This window comes from Balaenoptera musculus, chromosome 1, assembly GCF_009873245.2.
Source record: "Balaenoptera musculus isolate JJ_BM4_2016_0621 chromosome 1, mBalMus1.pri.v3, whole genome shotgun sequence".
In the NCBI taxonomy this organism is placed as follows: Eukaryota; Metazoa; Chordata; class Mammalia; order Artiodactyla; family Balaenopteridae; genus Balaenoptera; species Balaenoptera musculus.
This window is the reverse complement of record NC_045785.1, coordinates 32036696-32056764: the sequence shown is the minus strand read 5'-3', so window position 1 is coordinate 32056764 and position 20069 is coordinate 32036696. Positions and strand designations below refer to the sequence as shown.

The 20069-nt window shown below is 49.2% G+C and overlaps 1 protein-coding gene and 1 non-coding gene across 11 annotated transcripts; both read left to right on the top strand.

Annotated features, from left to right (window-relative positions):
• The first annotated feature begins 4665 nt into the window (after positions 1 to 4665).
• PABPC4 (poly(A) binding protein cytoplasmic 4) lies at positions 4666 to 19707 on the top strand. 10 transcript variants are annotated; one of them, XM_036857190.1, is made up of 16 exons: positions 4666 to 5762; positions 8551 to 8744; positions 9469 to 9584; positions 10829 to 10968; positions 11332 to 11426; positions 12088 to 12225; positions 12839 to 12934; positions 14683 to 14955; positions 15311 to 15383; positions 15543 to 15662; positions 16165 to 16251; positions 16346 to 16473; positions 17645 to 17738; positions 17850 to 17980; positions 18243 to 18302; positions 19397 to 19703. In XM_036857190.1, the coding sequence occupies exons 1-16, from the start codon at positions 5570 to 5572 to the stop codon at positions 19412 to 19414; spliced, it is 1956 nt and encodes a 651-aa protein (XP_036713085.1). In that variant the 5' UTR covers positions 4666 to 5569; the 3' UTR covers positions 19415 to 19703. The 10 variants fall into 10 exon arrangements, with proteins under 10 accessions (XP_036713085.1, XP_036713099.1, XP_036713071.1 ...); XM_036857204.1 differs by having other exon boundaries at positions 4667 to 5762; positions 15543 to 15614; positions 18243 to 18345; XM_036857176.1 differs by having other exon boundaries at positions 4667 to 5762; positions 15311 to 15398.
• On the top strand, positions 13208 to 13342 carry LOC118887376. Its single transcript, XR_005017987.1, has one exon. It is a non-coding gene; the product is annotated as a small nucleolar RNA SNORA55 (small nucleolar RNA).
• Positions 19708 to 20069: the final 362 nt, after the last annotated feature.

The following is a 20069-nucleotide window of genomic DNA, read 5'->3' as shown; positions in this document are numbered from 1 at the left end:
CCCAGCCCTAGGAACGACCAATTTACTTTCTGTCTGTATGGATTTGCCTCTTCCGGACATTTCATGTAAATGGGATCCTACAATATGCTGTATTTTGTGGCTCTTTCATTTAGCATGATGTTTTCAAGGTTCATTCATGTTGTAGCATGTACCAGTACACTATTATTATTACTATTATTATTATTATTAGCTGAATAATATTGCATTGTATGGATATCGTAAGTGCCTGGGGCCTGGGCAGAGCAGAGTGGTGGTGGGTAGGACACAACAGTATGGAGCTTCTACAACTTTATTGGGGATCTTGATAAAATGCAGATTCTCATTCAGTAGGCAGGGGGTGGGGCCTGAGATGCTGCATTGCTAAGAAGCTCCCAGGTGATATCGAGAGATGCAGAGGATTTCTACCAGAAAGGCAGGGAATTTGGGCTCTTTCTCGTACACGGCATCCACATGGCTTTAACCCTGCTAGCCACCAAGATCACCCCTTTCTGGGTGGGTGAGTTCTTTCCCGACATCAGAGATTTCGCATGAGGAGTCAGCATGGTGAGTGAATTAGAGCAAGGGCAGCTGGCTACTTTTGAGGGATGATTTCGTCCAGCTATGAGTGGAGCCTGCTGAGGCTTCCTTCTTTTCTCTGGACCTATTTCTGTGTCAAAGCCAGACTATGGGTCAGGAAGCCAAGCTGCAGCCTGCAGAGCTACCCTGGGCAGCGCACACATCCATATTCTTCCTGGGTGTCCATTTCCCTGCTTATGGCCACCGGAATTTCGTGACAGCTTCCTGTTCACTGGTGCTCAGACACAGGGTTGCTGAACATACTTCTTGTAGACATGAAAGGATTAGTGTGTGTGAACTGCTTTGTCAACCTCAGGGGTCACCCGCAAGAGGCAGGATTGTTAAGAGTCTGTAGCACATGGTCGGTGTGTTAGTACTTCGAGAAGCAGACAGCAAGATGGGATTAGGTGTGCAAGAGATTTATCAGGAAAATGCCAATGAAAGATAAAGGAAGGAGATGGGAGTAGAAGCAGGCAGGGAGAGCCTTCAGACCATGATGTAGATCTGACACCTGCTGGGAGAGTGGGAAGGAAGGATTGGGTAGGAAAATCTTCACACTACGGTGTAGCTTTGAGAGAATCTTGGCCAGGTAGATGGGGAGTCCTAAAGCTGAGGATAGCCTGTAGGAGAGACTCATGCTAGGCAGGAATAGGCCGGCACTCATACCTCCTCCATGCTCGTCATTGGCTGTGGCCCCTGCGTGAACACGATGGTGGAGACAGAGGGGCAGCAGCTGTCAATCAAATACACCCCTACAGCAGGCTTTCTGGATGGAGCTAGGATGGCACATTTCCATGGCTCCCAGTGTCCCACCAGCTACCAGGGGTCAAGGCGCGGACAAGTCACTCAACCTCCCAAGCCTCAGTTCCCTCATTTGCAAAGTGATGGATGATAGCACTGACTTTCTATGACTGCTGTGAGCATTAAATGAAATGATGTGTGTAAGCCTCGATACACATTAGTTATCATTATTAGTACAGGCAGACCTTGGAGATACTGCAGGTTGGGTTTCAGAGTACTGCAATAAGGCAAATATCCCAATAAAGCCAGTCACATGAATTTTTTGGTTTCCCAGTGCATATATAAGTTATGTTTACACTATACTGTAGTCAAATGTGCAGTAGCATAATGTCTAAAAGAACAGTGTAGGGAGTTCCCTGGTGGGCTAGTGGTTAGGATTCCGGGCTTTCGCTGCCGTGGCCCGGGGTTTGATTCCTGGTTGGGGAACTGAGATCCCGCAAGCCACGTGGCACGGCCAAAAATTAAAATAAATAAATAAATAAATAAATAAAAGAACAATGTACATACCTTAATTGAACAGTACTTTATTGCTAAAAAATGCTGACCATCATCTGAGCCTTCAGCACGTCATAATCTTTTGGCTGTCATAACATCAAAGATCACTGATCACAGATCACCATAACAAATACAGTAATGATGAAAAAGTTTGAAATATTGTGAGAATTGCCAAAACGTGACACAGAGACACCAAGTGAGCAAATGCTGTTGGAAAAATGGCACCAATGGGCTTGCTTGACACAGGGTTGCCACACACCTTCAGTTTGTAAAAAACACAGTATCTGTGAAAGCGAAGCGCAATAAAACAAGGTCTGCCTGTATTATTTTAGACAGCATGAGATTTAGAGCAAGAAAAAACTTAAGCCTCAATCCACTCTTGCCAGCTTTTTGATCTTGGCCAGTTACTCTACAGAGCTTGGAATACTGCCTGGGGTGTAGGAAGTACTGTGCAGTGTTAGCTATTAATGTCATTATTTCCAAATAATAGTATTTATTGGATCAATTACTCCTGGGAAATGCCACACTCTAGAATGGCATTCAAGGACCTCTGCAAGATTTAAATTCTGTTTTGCAGTTTCCTTCCCCACTACACGCACACACACACACACTCACACACACACACACACAAACACCCCTACGTTCTAGCCTCATTGGGCTACTCATAGCAACCTTGAAAATGTCATGTTGTAATAATACAGTATTATATTATCCACTGTCTACCAAATACTTTTGTATGCCTGGCACTGTGTAAAGGTATACGTATACTATCTCACATCATATCTATTCTACCAATGAGGAAACTAAGCCCCAAGAGTGTAAAATGACTTACTAAGCTAACAAATGGTTTATCCGTCTCTGTACTTCTGTCTGTAGAATGATCTCCCTGCCTCCATCCATTTCTACCTTCCAAAACACGACCTTCTTTTAAAGGTCCAGCTTCATTGCTACCTCCTCCAGGAAGCTTTCCTTGGAGGATAAGAAGGGAAGAACATCTTCCCTCTAGTGGGCAGATACTGGGCCCCTCTTCCTTAAAGGGCTGACTGAGCCCATCATACAGATGGAGGAGGCCCAGAGATGTGACAACGGTCCAAAGTTGTGCTGTCTTTTGCCTGGACCAAACCTCCAAGATCTCAAAGACCCTGTCTGTGGACAAGGAAGGGTCTTCCTTCCTGAGGGGCAGAGCCATTGTTGCTTATAGGAAATAGAGCTTTTGTAGGTGGAACTGACCTCCTGCTGGGAGGATGGGGCTGGGTTTCCCCTGCTCTTACACTCAAAAAGTCTCTAGATTCAAAGCCCTTTTCACAAGTTCTATACACACCCATATTTGCTTGCTTTTCATCTCTCTCCTTCATAAGGGCAGGATGGTCTGTGAATGTTTAGCTCACATGTCTTCCCCAGCACTTGGAACAGAGCAAGGCTGGCTCTTAGAAATGCCACATAAAGTTTGTTGAATGACAAATGAATGAATCCAGAAAGTAAAGCTCTGACATTCCTGCTATACTACAGAATCCTCAGCTGCAGAGACCTCACCTGCAGCCATGTCCTCACCATGAAGTTTTTTTTCCTTCCTCTTCCCAACCCTGGACTCATTCTTTCTCTTGACAGATCATACTATCTATCCAGTACAGACCCACTGTGCTGGGATGAACAGTGCTGGCAGGCTTTAAACCACTGGGTGGTCTAGGAAGTCTTCCCTGAGGAGGGGATCTACCTATAGATGGAGTGCTCCCTAAATGTTTCTTGCTTTAATACACTAACTAGAATATAAACTTCATGAGGGAGAGAGGGACTTCCTCTGCCTTGTCCATCATGGTATCCCCCAGCACCTTTATCCGGTGTTGACAGAGAGTGAGCCCATTTCTTTGAATGAATATATAAATACTAATATTTCTTCATTCATTTAATCAAATCAATGCTTTTCAATGGGAGTGTCTGTGTGCTTTTAGTAATTTCCATTTTTGGTCATCACAGTGATGATGAGGGTGGTTCCTGGCATTTATGGAAGAAGAGATGCTGTCTCTATTATATCTTGAAATGCACGGCGACAGTGCCACATGGAGTAGACTTGTCCCATGTACCACATGACTTTCAAATGACCTGCCAGATCCTCATGCAGATGAAAATTCTTTTCATAACTATCAGAGCTTAGACCCTGACTCCCTTTTACATGGGAACAGAACATATTTTGTGCCCTTAAATATCAACTAAATTTCCAGGAACACCACTACCTTGTAAATAGAAAGATGATTGTATTTTGTTTTATTGAAGCTTTCCCCAAATTTGTTCATCTTTCCAGAGAATCCCATCACCCACGGGCACTACTGCATTAGTAGCTGTCGTGTTCCCAATGATTCTACCTTTAGGTCCCAGTATTCTAAAAACTTCAGAACGTCTTCTCCGTTATTTGGGCCCAGTCATTTACATAGCGGAGCACCTGTTATGTAACTATAATTTATTTTATGTCATCTTTATTTTACAGTTAGGCAAGACATCGATTATAAACATGATGCGTGCCGGTGGGTAACTTTATCCCTCGGTTCTAGTCCCGGAGGGGCGGGTGATTTACTCTCTACCCACTCGTAGGGAAAGCGGCCCTTGGGTTCGGCGGAGGCCCCAGCGGAGCGGTCCTCCGCGCGCCAGGGGTCGCTGTGGCGCCGCGCGGCCGTGCCGGGACGCTCTCGCGTGGCCGCCCCGCCTCGGGCCCCCGGGCCGAGTGGGCGGGCACGACTGCGCCCAGGTCGCGAGGCGCCCTTCGACCAGCAGCGCCCGGGGCGGGCGGGTATAAATGGAGCGGTGGCTCCCCCGGCCGCCTCTCTCCGCCCCGGGTCGCCGCAGCCTCCGCCGCTTTCGGGCCTAGCAGCCTGAAGAAAAAAAAAAAGAGAAAAAGATAAAAAAAACCCGAAAACGCTTTAAAATCTTAAAAAAAAAGAAAGAAAGAAAGAAAAAAAAAAAAAGAGCGAATCCTCCTCGGAGAACCCGCGGGGAAGTCACTTTTGCACGCTTCCGGCCTGCCCGACGCCGCCGCCGCCGCCGCACCTGGGCGTCCGTCGGTCCCCGTCCGTCGGTCCGGTGGTGAGCCGCTCGCGCGCCCGCGTCCACGCGCCTCCGCCCGCCGCCCGGCCGCGCCGCGTGGCAACCCCGCGCCCGCCGCCCTCGCCCCCCGCGCGCCGGCCTCCGCGCTCCACGTGTCCGCGCTGCCCTTCGCCGGCCCGGCGTGGGAGGTGGCTGCGCGCTCCGGCCGCCCGGGGGTTGCCGAGTCGGCACCGACAAATATTTGGTTTCCCTCTTCCCCGGGCTGCTGTAATCTTAAACCGCCGGGAGCCCGAGGCCTATATTTATAGAGAAACGCACGTTCCGGAGGCCGCCGTGGGCACCACTGGGTTGCCTCGGGAAGAATTTTTGTAATTTGGAGGACAGTCCGCGTTTTCATTGTTTCCATTTTTTTGAAATTGGGAGCTTCCAGACCAGGACAGCTGAAAATTAACAAACTCCCAGGGAGGGAGGGCCATATTGTTTTTGAGAGCCTTTTGTCTGCGGTTGGGCAGTCTCGTCCGAGTCGTCCCCGCACTCCTCTCCGGCCTTCGGGGCCGACTCCAGCTTCTCTGAGCTTCGCTGCCACCTGTGGGCCGCGGCTCGGAGCGGAGCCCCCTTTGTCCTGTGTGGCCCCCCCTAAGAAGTCCTCCTGGCGGGGCTCGGGGTGCTGGGGGCTGGGGAGATGAACGCTGCGGCCAGCAGCTACCCCATGGCCTCCCTGTACGTGGGTGACCTGCACTCGGACGTCACCGAGGCCATGCTGTACGAAAAGTTCAGTCCTGCGGGGCCTGTGCTGTCCATCCGGGTGTGCCGCGACATGATCACCCGCCGCTCCCTGGGTTATGCCTACGTCAACTTCCAGCAGCCGGCTGACGGTGAGTACAAGCGGTGGCCACACGTCCGTGGGCTTTCTGGGGACCCTAAGATTCCTTCTCCGGGCAGGTCCCCACCCCCGTGGAGGGAGCATCGCGACAGCACGTTGCCGCAGAAGCCCTAGTCGGGGACGGGCCATGGGGGTTGAGAACGCGGGATCTTGGCATCAGAGGACCGGAGTTTCAGTCTTGCTTCCACAACACTTGCTAACCGGGTGACCTTGGGCTGATGGGTGCTGGTGGGGTTGGAGCCCAAGGAGGCTGTAAAACGGGACCAGAAGGAAGTTGCTGTCATTCTGTATGTGGGTGGTTTGCTCTGTGAGCCTTACCTGGTCAGTGGCCAGGGGTTCGGGCCCCTCACAGGCCTGCGGAAAAGGCAGGATGATTGAAACACAATTCCTTCAAAAATTTTACTAGGCAAAGCTGTTGCCCCCTCACCTTACTGTACCCTGGGCTAAGAGTCTTTGACTTTGTGCTGATAAAGGGGCTTTTCCGGGCAGGTAGGAAGCAGGGGAGCAATGTTGTGTGTTGAACTTGAGCAGGCACTTGTGTTAACAACACCAGAGTGTGTGTCGTGCCGGGCCAGCTCCCTCGTCTGCGTGTTTGCCACTGGGGCGGAGGAGTTCTTTCTCTGGACAAGCCCTGGGCTGTGGAGCGTGGTACGCAGGTAGTCTGGGGAAGCGCCTCTTGGAAATCCGCTAGGCTGGTGGGGATTATCGCCTCACCTGTGCACAGTGCTTTATACTTGTCAAAACCCTTTTACTTCATCCCATCTGAAGAAAATAGGACTTCTGAGGGAGAAAAGCAGCTGCAAAAGGTGGGAGGCTAAGCTGGGACTGTGGGTGCAGTGCTCTGCCAGCCCTGACTGGGGCCATAGCCTGGAGCGTGGAGAGGTATGCTGCAGGCCTGGCCCGAGTGAGGCCAGAAGAAACCTAATCAGGGGCTGCACGTGACTGCAGAATAAAAAGGAACAACTGTAGAGACCATTACTGGGAGAAACAAGCCATTCTGTGGCCAAGGATCTCCGGGTCCCTATTTTTGTCGCCACTTTGTTCAGTGTCCGTGAAGCACAGAGAATGTCACTTGCCCAGGATGCAGCTGAGACCAGAGAATTGGACTTGTTGAGAGACACAAGGTACTGCTACCGTCAGTTCAGTGTACTCTGAGTTGTGTCTGGCCACAGGGCACAAAGAAGGTAGCTGAGTGTGGCCTTTTTCGGGGGGAGTAGTGGGCACATTGGCTGTTGTCTGCCTCCTTGACTCTTCTGAGCAAAAGTCCTGTCACTTAGAGATAGTAGCAGAAGCCATTGGTTAGTGTGTCTGCCAACACATACCTCTGCAGGACCTCTCCCTGCTATAAATAAGTGCAGCCAGATTTGTCAGACTAAGCCGAGTTGCCTTGTGCAGCCCTCTCTGGAAATAGACAGGAGCTGTGTTGAAATGGGCTCCTTCGTTGCTAATTCACGCAACACAGTTAGGGGTCCCAGGCTGTGGATCACAGAGTCGTCACAAACGAGCCCTTCTTTCTGTCCCAGACTTGCACTGACTTGGATCTGCCGTCCCCCCTTTCCCTGATCTCCTCCCCTCTCATGCTGAACCAGCCCACCTGAGGAAAGTGGGAAAGATGGTTGGAAATAGGGAAAAGGAGATACCTTGCTGGCTGACCGGACAGCTGAGCCTGTGGAGGGGCAGAGTTAGGGATTGTGTTCCTGTTTTAAGTGAGATGGTGCCTTGAGGCAGGAGAAACACCCTCTACCCCCATCCCTTCGTGGAGGAGGAGATTCTGGGAGATGTCAGTGCATAAGTCAGGGGAAGTGGGTCTGGGTCCTTGTTAACTACCAGTAAAGAGAAGTGTTCTGCTGACAGGTGAGGGTTGTTTTGGCCTCTGGTTCTTTAAATGGTCTCCATGGTGTATGCATGGATTTGGTTGGGAAGCTAAGGAAGCATCCCCAAGCACTGGGTTGAGAACTTTGTTGGGCACCAAGGCATTTGAAAGTCCTGGAATTCCGTAGAATGCAGATGAAGGCTTCTAGGTAGCCTAGAAACTACTAGGTACAGGGCCTGCCTCCACTGTCAACTTAGGCAGAAAGGGGTTGCAGTTTCATCCTTGTCCTGATACAAAGAACATTTCCATATGTGGCCATCATTTTGATGATTGAGGCTTTTTTGTCTGAATCAATTTCTGTTCGCAGAAATTGAAAATATAAGAAACTGGGCTGAATTTGGAGATAGCACATTTTCCCCAATCGAACGCTCACAGGTTTTTTTAGTCATTTGTCTCATAGACAGGTTGTAAACTAAGTGACAGCTAGTTGATAACGCTGATGCAATACCTTACTGAAAAATAATCGGAAAGTCTGCCATTAGTTTCTTAGTCAGTAGTTAGCTATACCGTTTAGCCATCCTGAACATAAGTTTGTACATTTTATAAGAGGGATCATTTCACCTCTTCCACCTCCATCCCGGTGGGTAGTAGGCTGCAAAGTCGTTTATAAATGATAAAGCTTAGTCAAATGTGAGGTGTTATTTGATCCTGGTGCTATAAACCCATTTAGATTTTCTTGCGTAACCTCCTTACCCCAGAGGGGTTGAGACTTCTACCCTGAAGGAGGACGATTAGCTAGAACTTAGCCCCAGTGGCACTGCAGGCTAGAGGAATCTGATGTCCTTTAATTTTGATAGAGTTGCATTTCATCAGAGTGCTTACCTTGAAAGTTCTGGAGTTACCTGTTCCTGGGATGGTGGCAGGTAACATTCTATATCCTTGACTGAAATATGTTTCTCTCTTGCAGCTGAGCGGGCCTTGGATACCATGAACTTTGATGTGATTAAGGGAAAGCCAATCCGTATCATGTGGTCTCAGAGGGATCCCTCTTTGAGAAAATCTGGCGTGGGAAATGTCTTCATCAAGAACCTGGACAAATCTATAGATAACAAGGCACTTTATGATACTTTTTCTGCTTTTGGAAACATTCTGTCCTGCAAGGTAAACACTGATTAAATGATTTCAGCAGAATAGTTACAGAATCATGAGAACAAATACCAAATGAGGAATTGCTTGGAATTAGGCGACCGGGTATGATAATTTTCAAAATGCTGGAAATGGCTCTGAAGTCTAAAAGTTCACTGCAGCAAATCTCGATGCCACAGCCCAGCATAAACCAGCAGGCGCTTTCGTGTCTTTGTTTATTCTTCCCTCTGCCTGAAATATCCTTCCTGTTTTCTAGTTTTGGAAGGCATCAAAAGGTTTCTCCTGGGGAGTGGGGGGCTGGCAAGTACCAGAGCAATGCCTCTGGTCTCCAGGAAGCTGTACTTAGTCATTTTAGAAGCATGAATTCACCCTCTTCCTTCTCCACACACCTGTTTATGTGGAGCATTTTGTACAACTTGTGTGGTGGTGGTTTACATGTCTGACTCCACACTAGACTGAAATTCTGTTGTGGGCTTGGAAAATGGTTCATCATTCTGTAGCCCTGTGGTTTTGCACCCAGATCTTAATATATTTTAAATGGAGTAAGAAAACATTTGGAATAGAAGCAGCATAATTGGTGGCTACCATTTGTAAATGGAACATTATTGGGTACCTGCTGTAGTCTCCTGCCTTTTGAAAATGGACGGGCTGCAGGCCTCTCAGACCCAGGAGCCCACACGGCTCTCGAGTCTCTGCAGCTGGGTAGTGGCGCTGAAGTGGCCCGCCTTGTCTTTGACAGGTGGTGTGTGATGAGAACGGCTCTAAGGGTTATGCCTTTGTCCACTTCGAGACCCAGGAGGCTGCCGACAAGGCCATCGAGAAGATGAATGGCATGCTCCTCAATGACCGCAAAGTGTGAGTGTCCCAGTCCGGAGCAACAGCCGTCGCATGAGCCAGCCGTGGCCCCACCTCGGTATTAACTGGCACACACAAGGCGGCTACTGGTTCTCGGCCCAAGTGTGGCCTGCTCCTACCTCTCCACTCCAGGGCTGGTGAGTCTCCCTGCCCGAGCCGTGGCAGCCCTTTTGACTCGCCAAGGTGGGCTTTCTGCCCAAGCCATGGCTGGCCTGCCGCCTCTCCCTTAAAAGCATCCGTCTGTGGGTTTTGTGAGCGTCGGCAACAGGGGCTGGCTGGAAGGCAGCTCTTAAGCCCACTCTGAGCAGGGGTCTTGGCCAGCGGCAGAGTGGAGAGGGCCCTGGACTGACCAGGAGCTGTGTACTAGCCATGTGACCTTGGCCTTCTGTGATTCAGGTCTGTCCGTGGGGTCACTCGCTAGGGGTTGATGCAAATTGTCCCCTCCACTTGGCTAATTTATGACTCGGTGGCCTTCAAATACAAGGCTGGCTCCACAGCAATAATTAATTTGGTTACAATGAAAAGTTTTATCCCATTGCAGAAGACTGTTCATAATAGACCTTGTTGCTTTGGTGTGGTTATTTCAGAATGGAGAGATGGGGATCTTGGTTAAGCCATGCAGGGAGAGAAGGGACAATAAATCTTGGTTATGACAAGCAAAAGTCATTTCTGTCCTTTTGTGTTACTGAACAGACCAGGGGATGGCTTGCGTTAATGATGTGCACGTGCCCAGTGGTCTTCTAAAGGTATCACTGAAAAGAAGCCTAAAGAATTTTCATTTATGGATACCTTTCCCTATTAAGTGTAAACAGCACCAAAACAAATAAAGTAAAAAAAGCAAAGGCTACCTCTTAGTTCACTCCAACAATCTCACTCCTAGGATTAACCACTGTTAACAGTTTGGTTTGTATCCTTCCAGACCTTTTCTATGCATTTACATAGATGCACAGAAATGAACGTTTTAAAAACATGGTCATCAGGTTTCTTCACGAAGGCAGTGTGATGTGGTAGGAGGAGCCCTGGCCTGAGCCAGGAGCCCTGGGGCTGGTCCTTGTAGGACAGTCCTGCCTCTTTCTCTTTCTGCTGGGGAGTTGGGACGTCTCTGAGCTTGCTCTCTTGGTGGTTGGATGGGAACTCGTGTGTTTTAACCTCTCCTTTCAGCCTTTAATCTGCATTCCTTCGGGCCCCTGGAAATCATGTTTTGTTCCTCTGAGTGATCACAGTTTTTCACGGTTTCTTTTTAGGTTTGTGGGCAGATTCAAGTCTCGAAAAGAGCGGGAAGCTGAGCTTGGAGCCAAAGCTAAGGAATTCACCAATGTTTATATCAAAAACTTTGGGGAAGAGGTGGATGATGAGAGTCTGAAAGAGCTATTCAGCCAGTTTGGTAAGTCAGGGTCCTTTGCCCCATGTGTCCCCTTTCACAGTCCACCAGACCTGGAATTCATCTATTTTTACTTACCAGATGAGTCCACCTAGACCCAGAAGTAAAATGCCTTGTATGACAAAGGCCACAGGGTAGATAGGAATAGACTCCAGGCCTCGGCACTTGGCTTCATCCTACTTTGTCCCATCCCCAAGGTCATCTCAGCAGCTTGGTCAGAAGTAGAAGGCCAGGCATGGTGCCTCTTGTTTAGAGTCCATCTGGGCTCAGCAGGAGGTTGCTTCAAGTGGGCTCCTAGAGGAGAAGCCTTCTCTCCTTGAGCTGTGATAGAGATGCTGTTACTAATAGTTCTGTCTTTGGTAATAGGTAAGACTCTAAGTGTCAAGGTGATGAGAGATCCCAGTGGGAAATCCAAAGGCTTTGGCTTTGTGAGTTACGAAAAACACGAGGATGCCAATAAGGTGAGAGCACCATGAGGGCCGGGGAGGATTTGTAGGGAGTGGCCCTAGTGTGTGGGCAGGGCCTTGCCATCACATAGTAGAGCGGAGCTGTAATTGTCTTAGTACCTAGTAGTGATGCCTGGTCACTGAGCTCTGGATTGTCTTCCCGAGGGATCTCACAGAACTGTTTTCAAAGCACTTGGCATGTGCCCATCACCTCAGCTCTTCAGCCCTGTAGGTTGAAAGAGTAGGGCAGGCGTTTGTTCCCATTCATAGGTGAGGGAACCAAGGGACCCGAGTTGCTGATCTGATAAAAGAAGAGTAGCCGCTTCCGGGAGAAGCATTGTGCTAGGCCCTCAACATGTATCACTCAGTACCCTGAAAGAACCTAAGAAATTTAGTGACAGCCAGATTATCAACCTCGGCTCATGTCTGCCATGCTTGTATTTATACAGCTGTACAGTCTTTTCACTGAATTATCTGGACCAGTGACCCATTTAAATATTAACCCCATTTTACTGATGAGGAAGTTTGGATTGGCTTAGCTGACTTCAGAGTGAAATTAATTTTTAGCCCTGTAGGGAAGATTTTTCTCTCAGAATATTTGGTGGGACTTAACAGACCTCCAGAGCAAGGTCCCTGCCTCTGCATCTTGATTTAAAGTCATGTATTTCCTCTTCAGGCCGTGGAGGAGATGAATGGAAAAGAAATCAGCGGGAAAGTCATTTTCGTCGGCCGTGCACAGAAGAAAGTGGAACGGCAGGCCGAGTTAAAGCGAAAATTTGAACAGCTGAAACAGGAGAGAATTAGTCGGTATCAGGTAAGAGGTGGTCTCAGCCCAGCCTACCAGCAGGGGATGTATCACGAGATGTTGGCAAAAGCATCCTTAGTTTGGCAGGCTTTCTCTTTGGGGACCATGAGTCTCCTCTTCTCATTTCTCTCAGGATCATCAGGTTTAACAGGATGTACCTACCAGATAACAGCAGCGGTTCTGGAACAAGGATGAAGATAATTTATTCATTTAGGAACTCTATGCTGGAAGCCTCAGCCTGTTGTTCTTAGTCATACGCGTTCTGTTTACTTAAATGATACCACTTTGTTTGGAACGGTGTAAGGAGAGCCCTGCTAGGTCAGTGGTCAGCCAGACCAGCTGTGAGAAAGGCTGGGACTGTATCGATGGTCCTGTCAGAGTCTTCGGCAGTAGATTCTCAGCTTTGAGCCTGCGTCAGAATCCCCTGCAGGGCTTGTGAAAACAGATTGCTGGGTCCCACAGCTTTTGATTCATTAGCTGTGGGTTCTGGCCTGAGAATTTACATTTCTGACAAGTACCCAGAGATACTGCTACTGCATGTCTGGGGCCCATATTTTGAGAACCACTGTCTTAGGAAATGTGTGAGGTATAGGAGTGCAATTAACAGATCTTTCTGCTTCAGGGGGTGAACCTCTACATTAAGAACTTGGATGACACCATTGATGATGAGAAGTTAAGGAAAGAGTTTTCTCCTTTTGGATCAATCACCAGTGCTAAGGTATTTTATACTGAGATGTGGGGATTGAAAGCAGAAGTTGTAAACTTGCAGAGGTTTATTGCATTTGTTTCATTGAAGGAATAGGATCTAAATTTTGTTCATTTCTGAGAGTAGCTACCACATTCATCTAGCAAATTCCTCCTGACATTCAGTTACCCATCTGAGTATATGCTCTGGAGAATGACATTTCGTTAGGTTAACATTGCACTGTCTCCCAAGTACTGGGATGTGGAGACGCATCTGACTCAGTCCCTCCCTGCCAGCCCCGCAAGCGCACCTGAATCTTTCCCATTCTTTGCTGCTTTGTGCTGGTGTGGGGACAGATGGTGCCACAGCATGAGCAGAGGAAATCCAGACGGGTTGTCTTCCATTTGTCTTGAGGCCTGTCTCTACAACTCTGCCACACTTCTTCCTTGAACGAAGGTGTTTGAGGATTTTGGAGCTGGGGTTGGGAACTTCCATCTGGTGTCCTAAAGAAGGAGAGGGGAGTGGAAAGTTTGTTTTCCCGTGTTTTGCAATGTGCATCATCTGCTTGATTTTCTTTGATAATCATAGCAACTGAGTTAGCTGGGGGAGTAAGTACCAGCCCCCTTGTGAAGATAAGGAATTGAGTCCTTGAGCAAGAGAATGCTGGTTAGGTGCGGATGTTGTACTGTGTGTCCTTAGTGCTTTGGGTGTGTGGTGGGAACTGATGGCATCGGAAAGGAAAGTTCTGGCGCATAGCCTGATGCAGACTCTGTGCCTGCTCCACAGAGGTGCAGCAGATGTCACAGAGTCCTTCAGGGGATGAGAAAGGAGGCCAGCGGGCCGGTAAAGACTTGGTGACCCTGCCCTGGCCCTTAGCTTGTCACTCACAACCCAGGAGCATTGTCAGTGGTCGCAGGGCGTTGGCCAGAAGCCACCTCCAGGAATTTCCTCAGTTCCTCACCCCCTCCCTCCTATCACCCCCGTGACGGGCCTCCAGCAGCGCAAGGAATGATAGTCTCTCCTAGCGGACCAGCACAGGAGTCAAGATGGCATTTGCAAGAAGAGAGCAAAAGAACTGTATCTTGAAGTTCCCCGGCACCATGCCCAAGATCAAGGTGTCACATTACTTTCACACACCTTACTGGTCCACCTCGTTGGTAGACAGGTGTTGGGTTGATACACATCTTTACTGCCATGTCCTCCACTTCAGGAGGCTCACCAGGCGGTGAGCTAAGACATGAGTGAAATGTAGAGATTACAGAGCGAGACTAGAATCCAGCTGCTTGTCTCCCGGCTGGTTGTAGTTCTGCTGTGTTTATTCCCATTGAATTAATGGTGGCAGTCATTGATTTTAAGACTCCTGCCCACATGTGGTATTTCAAAAGCGTGTCCTAACCTTGCTAAGAGCTTACTAAGTTTTGTTCACCAAGGTCTTGGGCAGATGAGTTTTACAAATAAATTGCTTGATGCTAATGTCCAGATCTGTGTGAGTTCCCAGAGATAGCTATGCTTCTAGGTATGAGGAAACATCTTTGGGTTCCTGGTTCAACCATTAGCCATATCACAGTATTTGGGAACTTTAGAGTCACCTGGGGATCTGAAAAGGAAAATGCTTAGTTTCTCCCTTTAGAGTTTGTGATTCAGTTGGTGACTCAGTTGGTCTGGGGTCCATCGTGGGACTGGACTGTGAAGCCCTGACCTAGACCTGGTAACTCTTGCAGTGGAACCCAGGTTTTAACACACAGACATCTTTGTCCTAAGTGGCTGGTCTCATTTTGTAGGTGATGCTGGAGGATGGGAGAAGCAAAGGGTTTGGCTTTGTCTGCTTCTCATCCCCTGAAGAGGCAACCAAAGCAGTCACGGAGATGAACGGACGCATCGTGGGCTCCAAGCCACTGTATGTCGCCCTGGCCCAGAGAAAGGAAGAGAGAAAGGCTCACCTGACCAACCAGTATATGCAGCGGGTGGCCGGGATGAGAGCGCTCCCCGCCAATGCCATCTTAAATCAGTTCCAGCCTGCAGCTGGGGGCTACTTTGTGCCAGCAGTTCCACAGGTGGGTCTGCAGTATGCTCATGTCTCCTTGGAACCTGCCTGCTGACAGCTGCTCCTATAGTCCGCAGTGGTTGGGGAGAGGGATTTTTGGATATTGGAGTTCTAGAATGTCACAGTAAAGATCCTTCAAATAAAACAAGGAAGGACTTAACTCGTGGTTGTGCACACACAGTGGCAGGGGTAGAGTAAAAGAGTCCCTGTTAACTGGCTGTCCCTCCCCCAAGCTCCTGAGTAGACAGCGCCTCTGTCCTGAATAATTAGCCTAGGGCCTGGTAGTGAGATGAGGTGAGATGAGATACTTCTCTAGTGTGGCTTCAGGTCCTTAAATAAAAGGGCTTGGCTGCTCTTTCTTACAGGCTCAGGGAAGACCTCCATATTACACACCTAACCAGTTAGCACAGATGAGGCCTAATCCACGCTGGCAGCAAGGTGGGAGACCTCAAGGTAGGTGGTGGGGAACAGTGATTTGATCACCCAGGATGTACCTGTCTTGGGCTCCCCTGCCTCCCCTCCCTGCCCCCTCTGAGGCACAGCCTAGGTTCGGTTGTGTCGTTCATCAGTGACGTGCATTTTTTGTCTCTTCACCAGGCTTCCAAGGAATGCCAAGTGCTATACGCCAGTCTGGGCCTCGTCCAGCTCTTCGCCATCTGGCTCCAACTGGTAATGCTCCGGCCTCTCGTGGCCTCCCTACTACCGCTCAGAGAGTCGGTGAGCAAACTGGCCTTAACGTGTGGCCCGGGGAGGAGGGAGTCAGGACCACTAGGCTCTGCGCAGGGTTGGTCAGTTCGTTGGGCTCACCGTGTTGTCCGGTCCTGGTTCTGTACTCTTAGCTGTGTGCTTAGGTGGGTACTTAAGGAGCAGGGAAACAATATGAGTTCTGAGTGTTGGTTCCTTTTAAGATTCTTTGCCTCATCGGTGAGTCATGTGAACAAGGTTAATTGTAGAAATTTGTTAGCTGAATGACGACAGAGGCAGCCTGTTCCTTGGGTGGGGTTGGGAGATTCAAGGGACTTTTTTGCAGATTATGTCCTGAGTTCCAAGAGGTGGCAAGAGTTGTATGTTTTCTGTTGGCTTTTCCTCAAAAGTAGCGGTAGCGGCCCCATGTGTGATGTGTGCTGTATGAACATGCTTTGGAATTGCTCCTTCCGTGGGACGTGGCCAGTTGGACATCTGCTGCCAACACTGATGTGCATTTGCTGGTCTGTTGTAGGGTCTGAGTGCCCGGACCGCTTGGCTATGGACTTTGGTGGGGCTGGTGCCGCCCAGCAAGGGCTGACTGACAGCTGCCAGTCTGGAGGTGGTATTGGATGCACACAGAATGGGGAAAGATGGGATTTGACGGGTCTTTGCCCAGACCGAAGGGCTTTAATTTTACTTGTCCTTTTCCTAAGGTGTTCCCACAGCTGTGCAGAACCTCGCGCCTCGTGCCGCTGTTGCTGCCGCCGCTCCTCGGGCTGTTGCACCTTACAAGTACGCCTCCAGTGTCCGCAGCCCTCACGCCGCCATCCAGCCCCTGCAGGTGAGGTCCACCAAACAGAGCCCTAGAAGGGTTCCCCCCGCTTCCACGTGATTCAAAAGCTGCCTTGCTTGGATTCCCTCAACAGGTATTAAATGCCTGCTCTGTGTCAGGGAGCTGTGTCCCATGTGGTGACCCTGCCCTTGGGTGATGCTCTAGTGGGAGAGAAGGGGCTTGCAAGTGTTCTTCTGATAACGGTTGACTCAGCAATGCCCCAGAGGAGGCAGCTGTGCTTCCTGCTCTCCTCCTCACCACGTGCATGGGCTCTCTCAGCTCTTTGAGCTTCCATTTCACTTTCACATCCAGTGGTCGGGTTGATCCTTAGCTGCTTTTCCAGGTGACTGGGTGGGAAAGAACATCTTAGATGAAAGGTTCATCTTCAGAGGTATTAGGTTGGGTGGAGGAATTGGACCTGGATCTCAGGGTCTCTAAGCTGGAGCTGCTGTCTCTAGAGTTGTGCCTCTCAGGCAGGCCAAGCAGCGAGCTTGTGGCAGAACTCTGCAGTCTGCTTGGAGGAGCTGTGCCGGGCCTTGCTTCCTCCTGCCTCTGTGCTCTAAGTTGGAAATTTCCCAGAACTTGGCACTGTGAGAAATATTTTTGCCTATAAGGCCCTACTTTTAGGACTGTGACTGGTATTGACATTGTGTGTTGATGGTCCTCAAGCATTTAATACAATAAAAACGTACGGTTCAGTAAAAGTGATACAGGATGTAATTATAAGCATTTTCCTATTCATGTTCTTCGACCCAGTCTCTACTGGGAATTCACCCTAAAAGAAAACTTAACTTTCGAAAGGGCTACACATACAGATGTTCACAGTACCTTATTTATTAACAAGGCTTCGATGTCTTGGGCAGCCTTGGGTAAATTATGATCATTGTAGCCTTGAGTAAAGTAAAATCATTTGGTAAATGATTGTGTAGCATTGTAGGTTTTTCTTAGTCATTTCCCTTCTCTTCAAATAGCATGTGGCATTTTAACTGTGATTGGTTGTGTTTTTTGCTCACACCACTCTGTTCCTCTCCCTCAATCCCCAAGACTGCAGTCAGTTCCCTGACAGCAAAGACAACTACCTCCTTCTCCTCTTTAACTCAGTAGACTCGAGTGGTTGGGCACATGACCACTGTCACTGTACTTACCCGAGTGCTAACCTGCCGCCTCTCCTGGTTCCCAGGCACCCCAGCCTGCGGTCCACGTGCAGGGGCAGGAGCCGCTGACCGCCTCCATGCTGGCCGCAGCACCCCCCCAGGAACAGAAACAGATGCTGGGTGAGTGACCCACGTGCTTGCAGAAGAGGGGGCCAGAGCTGCTGACCTGGACACCAGCGTCCGTTCTCTACTGGGATGCCACTGGGTTTTTCACAGAATACCTTCCCACAGGTGAACGTTTGTTCCCGCTCATCCAGACGATGCACTCAAACCTGGCTGGGAAGATTACGGGGATGCTGCTGGAGATTGACAACTCGGAGCTGCTGCACATGCTGGAGTCCCCCGAGTCTCTCCGCTCCAAGGTGAGCAGGCTCCCAGACCCCAGCGGCTTCCGCTCACTCGGCTCAGGGGGACAGGGGGTGGCCTTGGACACCCAGGGGAGGCAGAGAGAAGGGTCTGCTGCCCCGTGACCTCTTCGTGCCTCGCCTGTGACCTGAGGGCTGCTGGCGCGTGGGTATCTGGGAAGGCGGTCAGCACCAGGAGAGGCCACCGCTGGGCCCGGGTGCCAGGGAGGGGCGGAGGGGCTCTCCTCAGATGTCACTGACCACCTGGAGTTTCTCACAGGTGGATGAAGCTGTGGCGGTCCTTCAGGCTCATCATGCCAAGAAAGAAGCTGCCCAGAAGGTGGGCGCTGTTGCTGCTGCTACCTCTTAGACAAGGACAAACCGTATGTTTGGCTCTTTTTATTTTCTGCAATGGTTATGACTCTTGAATATCTCCCTGAAAGATTAGTGGCAATGTATATGTAGAGCTATGTTTCTGTCCCTTAACCTGATAACTTGGGCATGCTGTCACCTGGGTTTTCTCTGTTACCTGGATAAGTTAATATGGAGAAAAGAGAGTCCTGGTGGTAAATTAGAAGACACAAACAAGAGTTTTCTTCATAAAGAGCACCTGGTAGATCTTTCTCCAGAATCACCTTTTCGTCTCGAATAATGGTGGGCATATGAGGTGTCGTCATAATCCCATCCCACAGCCTCACTTCCATGAGCATCTCCCTAGTTCAGCTTGAGGTTGTGAGGTCAGTTGTGTGGCATCCGCAGTTTCGCTCTGGAAACAGCGGGCAGAGGCCTTGGTGTCAGAGTGAGAGAGACAGACACACCTGGCTAACAGTTACAAGGTGTGTTCCCATCGACTTCTGCATTTGGGGGCTAGGGCCTCTGTCTGCAGGGACTTGGGGCAGTGAAGCTTAACTAGGACCTCTGACGAGGACTGCTGGTTGCCTCCAGGTGGAGAAAAGAGAGGACCAAATGAGCATGGGCAGAGGCGAGGGCAGAGAGCACATGGTAAGGGCCAGGGCTCGTGTGCTGGTAGGGCTCGACTTGGCATAGTCATAGCTCCTTGTCAAGGGGCTGAGCCCTGTCATTTGGAGTTTAAGCAAGGATGGCCAGGAAGGGTCAAGGGTGGGGCTTTACATACAAGTAGCCTCGAAGGCACTGGTTCTTAACCAGGGGTGCCTTCTCAGAGGACATTTGCCAATATCTGGAGACATTTTTGGTTGTCAAAACTGGGAATATTACTGGTATCTAGTTGGGTAGAGGCCAGGGATGCTGCTAAGTGTCCTGAAATACACCTGACAGCCCCCACAGAATTATCTGGGCCAAAATGTCAGTGGGCACCAAGGCTGAGACCCTGCTCTGTAGTTACTTATATCAGAGATTTCCGTGAGTCTCTGAGGTTTTTTTGATTATTTATAGTGTCGGTGCTTTTCTTTTCAGGATTCAAAAGCCAAATAAACCCTCATGGAATTCAGCTCAAGGTTTGAAGACGTCCTAGCTTGTCCTATGGACCTCAACACCAAGAACCACAAATTGCAAATTTAATAGGTCATTTTGTATCAAAAGGTCAATTATGAAGCACCTAGAATTTTTCAATTAAAAGAATATATTCTCTGGGTTCTGATATGGCCCAAACAGTGTTAACTTTTGTTTTTCTATTGTGAGTTTTGATTTTTTCCCCCAGAAACTGGTTTTATTTGATGTACCCAAGTCTTAAGTTTCTCAATAAAGAAAAAATCTCCATAAACCTGCCTCTGTTTTTCTCTGACCACAGTTTTCTATATAAATTCCAGTTTTCACTGCAAGTAATTTTTGGATGTAAATAGGGTCAATTGAAGTTCTGTATAGCTTATCATCCTTTCCTGATGGTTATAAGCAGATTATTTTGGATTAGCAAGGAGTGCAGAACTGTCCCATTGTGTTCTACTGTGGGAGGACCTTTATATTGGGAACAGAAGTCTAGTACAGTCGCAGCAGACCTTGGGTCTGGCACAGGAAAATCAGGTAAAGGGTGGCGTTGGCGTGCTTTCCAAGGACACATGGTGAGACACGCAGAACCTATCTTGCCTCTCCCTTCTTGGACTGTGTTGCTCGGGGTTTGCCAGTCCCCTCT

Bases quoted from the DNA above. Each gene is read 5' to 3' on its own strand.
- PABPC4 (XM_036857165.1), top strand. From the start codon at position 5,570: ATGAACGCTGCGGCCAGCAGCTACCCCATGGCCTCCCTGTACGTGGGT. The intron at 8,745-9,468 runs GTAAACACTGAT...TGTCTTTGACAG, and splicing joins GAAACATTCTGTCCTGCAAG to GTGGTGTGTGATGAGAACGG. The intron at 15,663-16,164 runs GTGAGCAAACTG...GGTCTGTTGTAG, and splicing joins TACTACCGCTCAGAGAGTCG to GGTCTGAGTGCCCGGACCGC.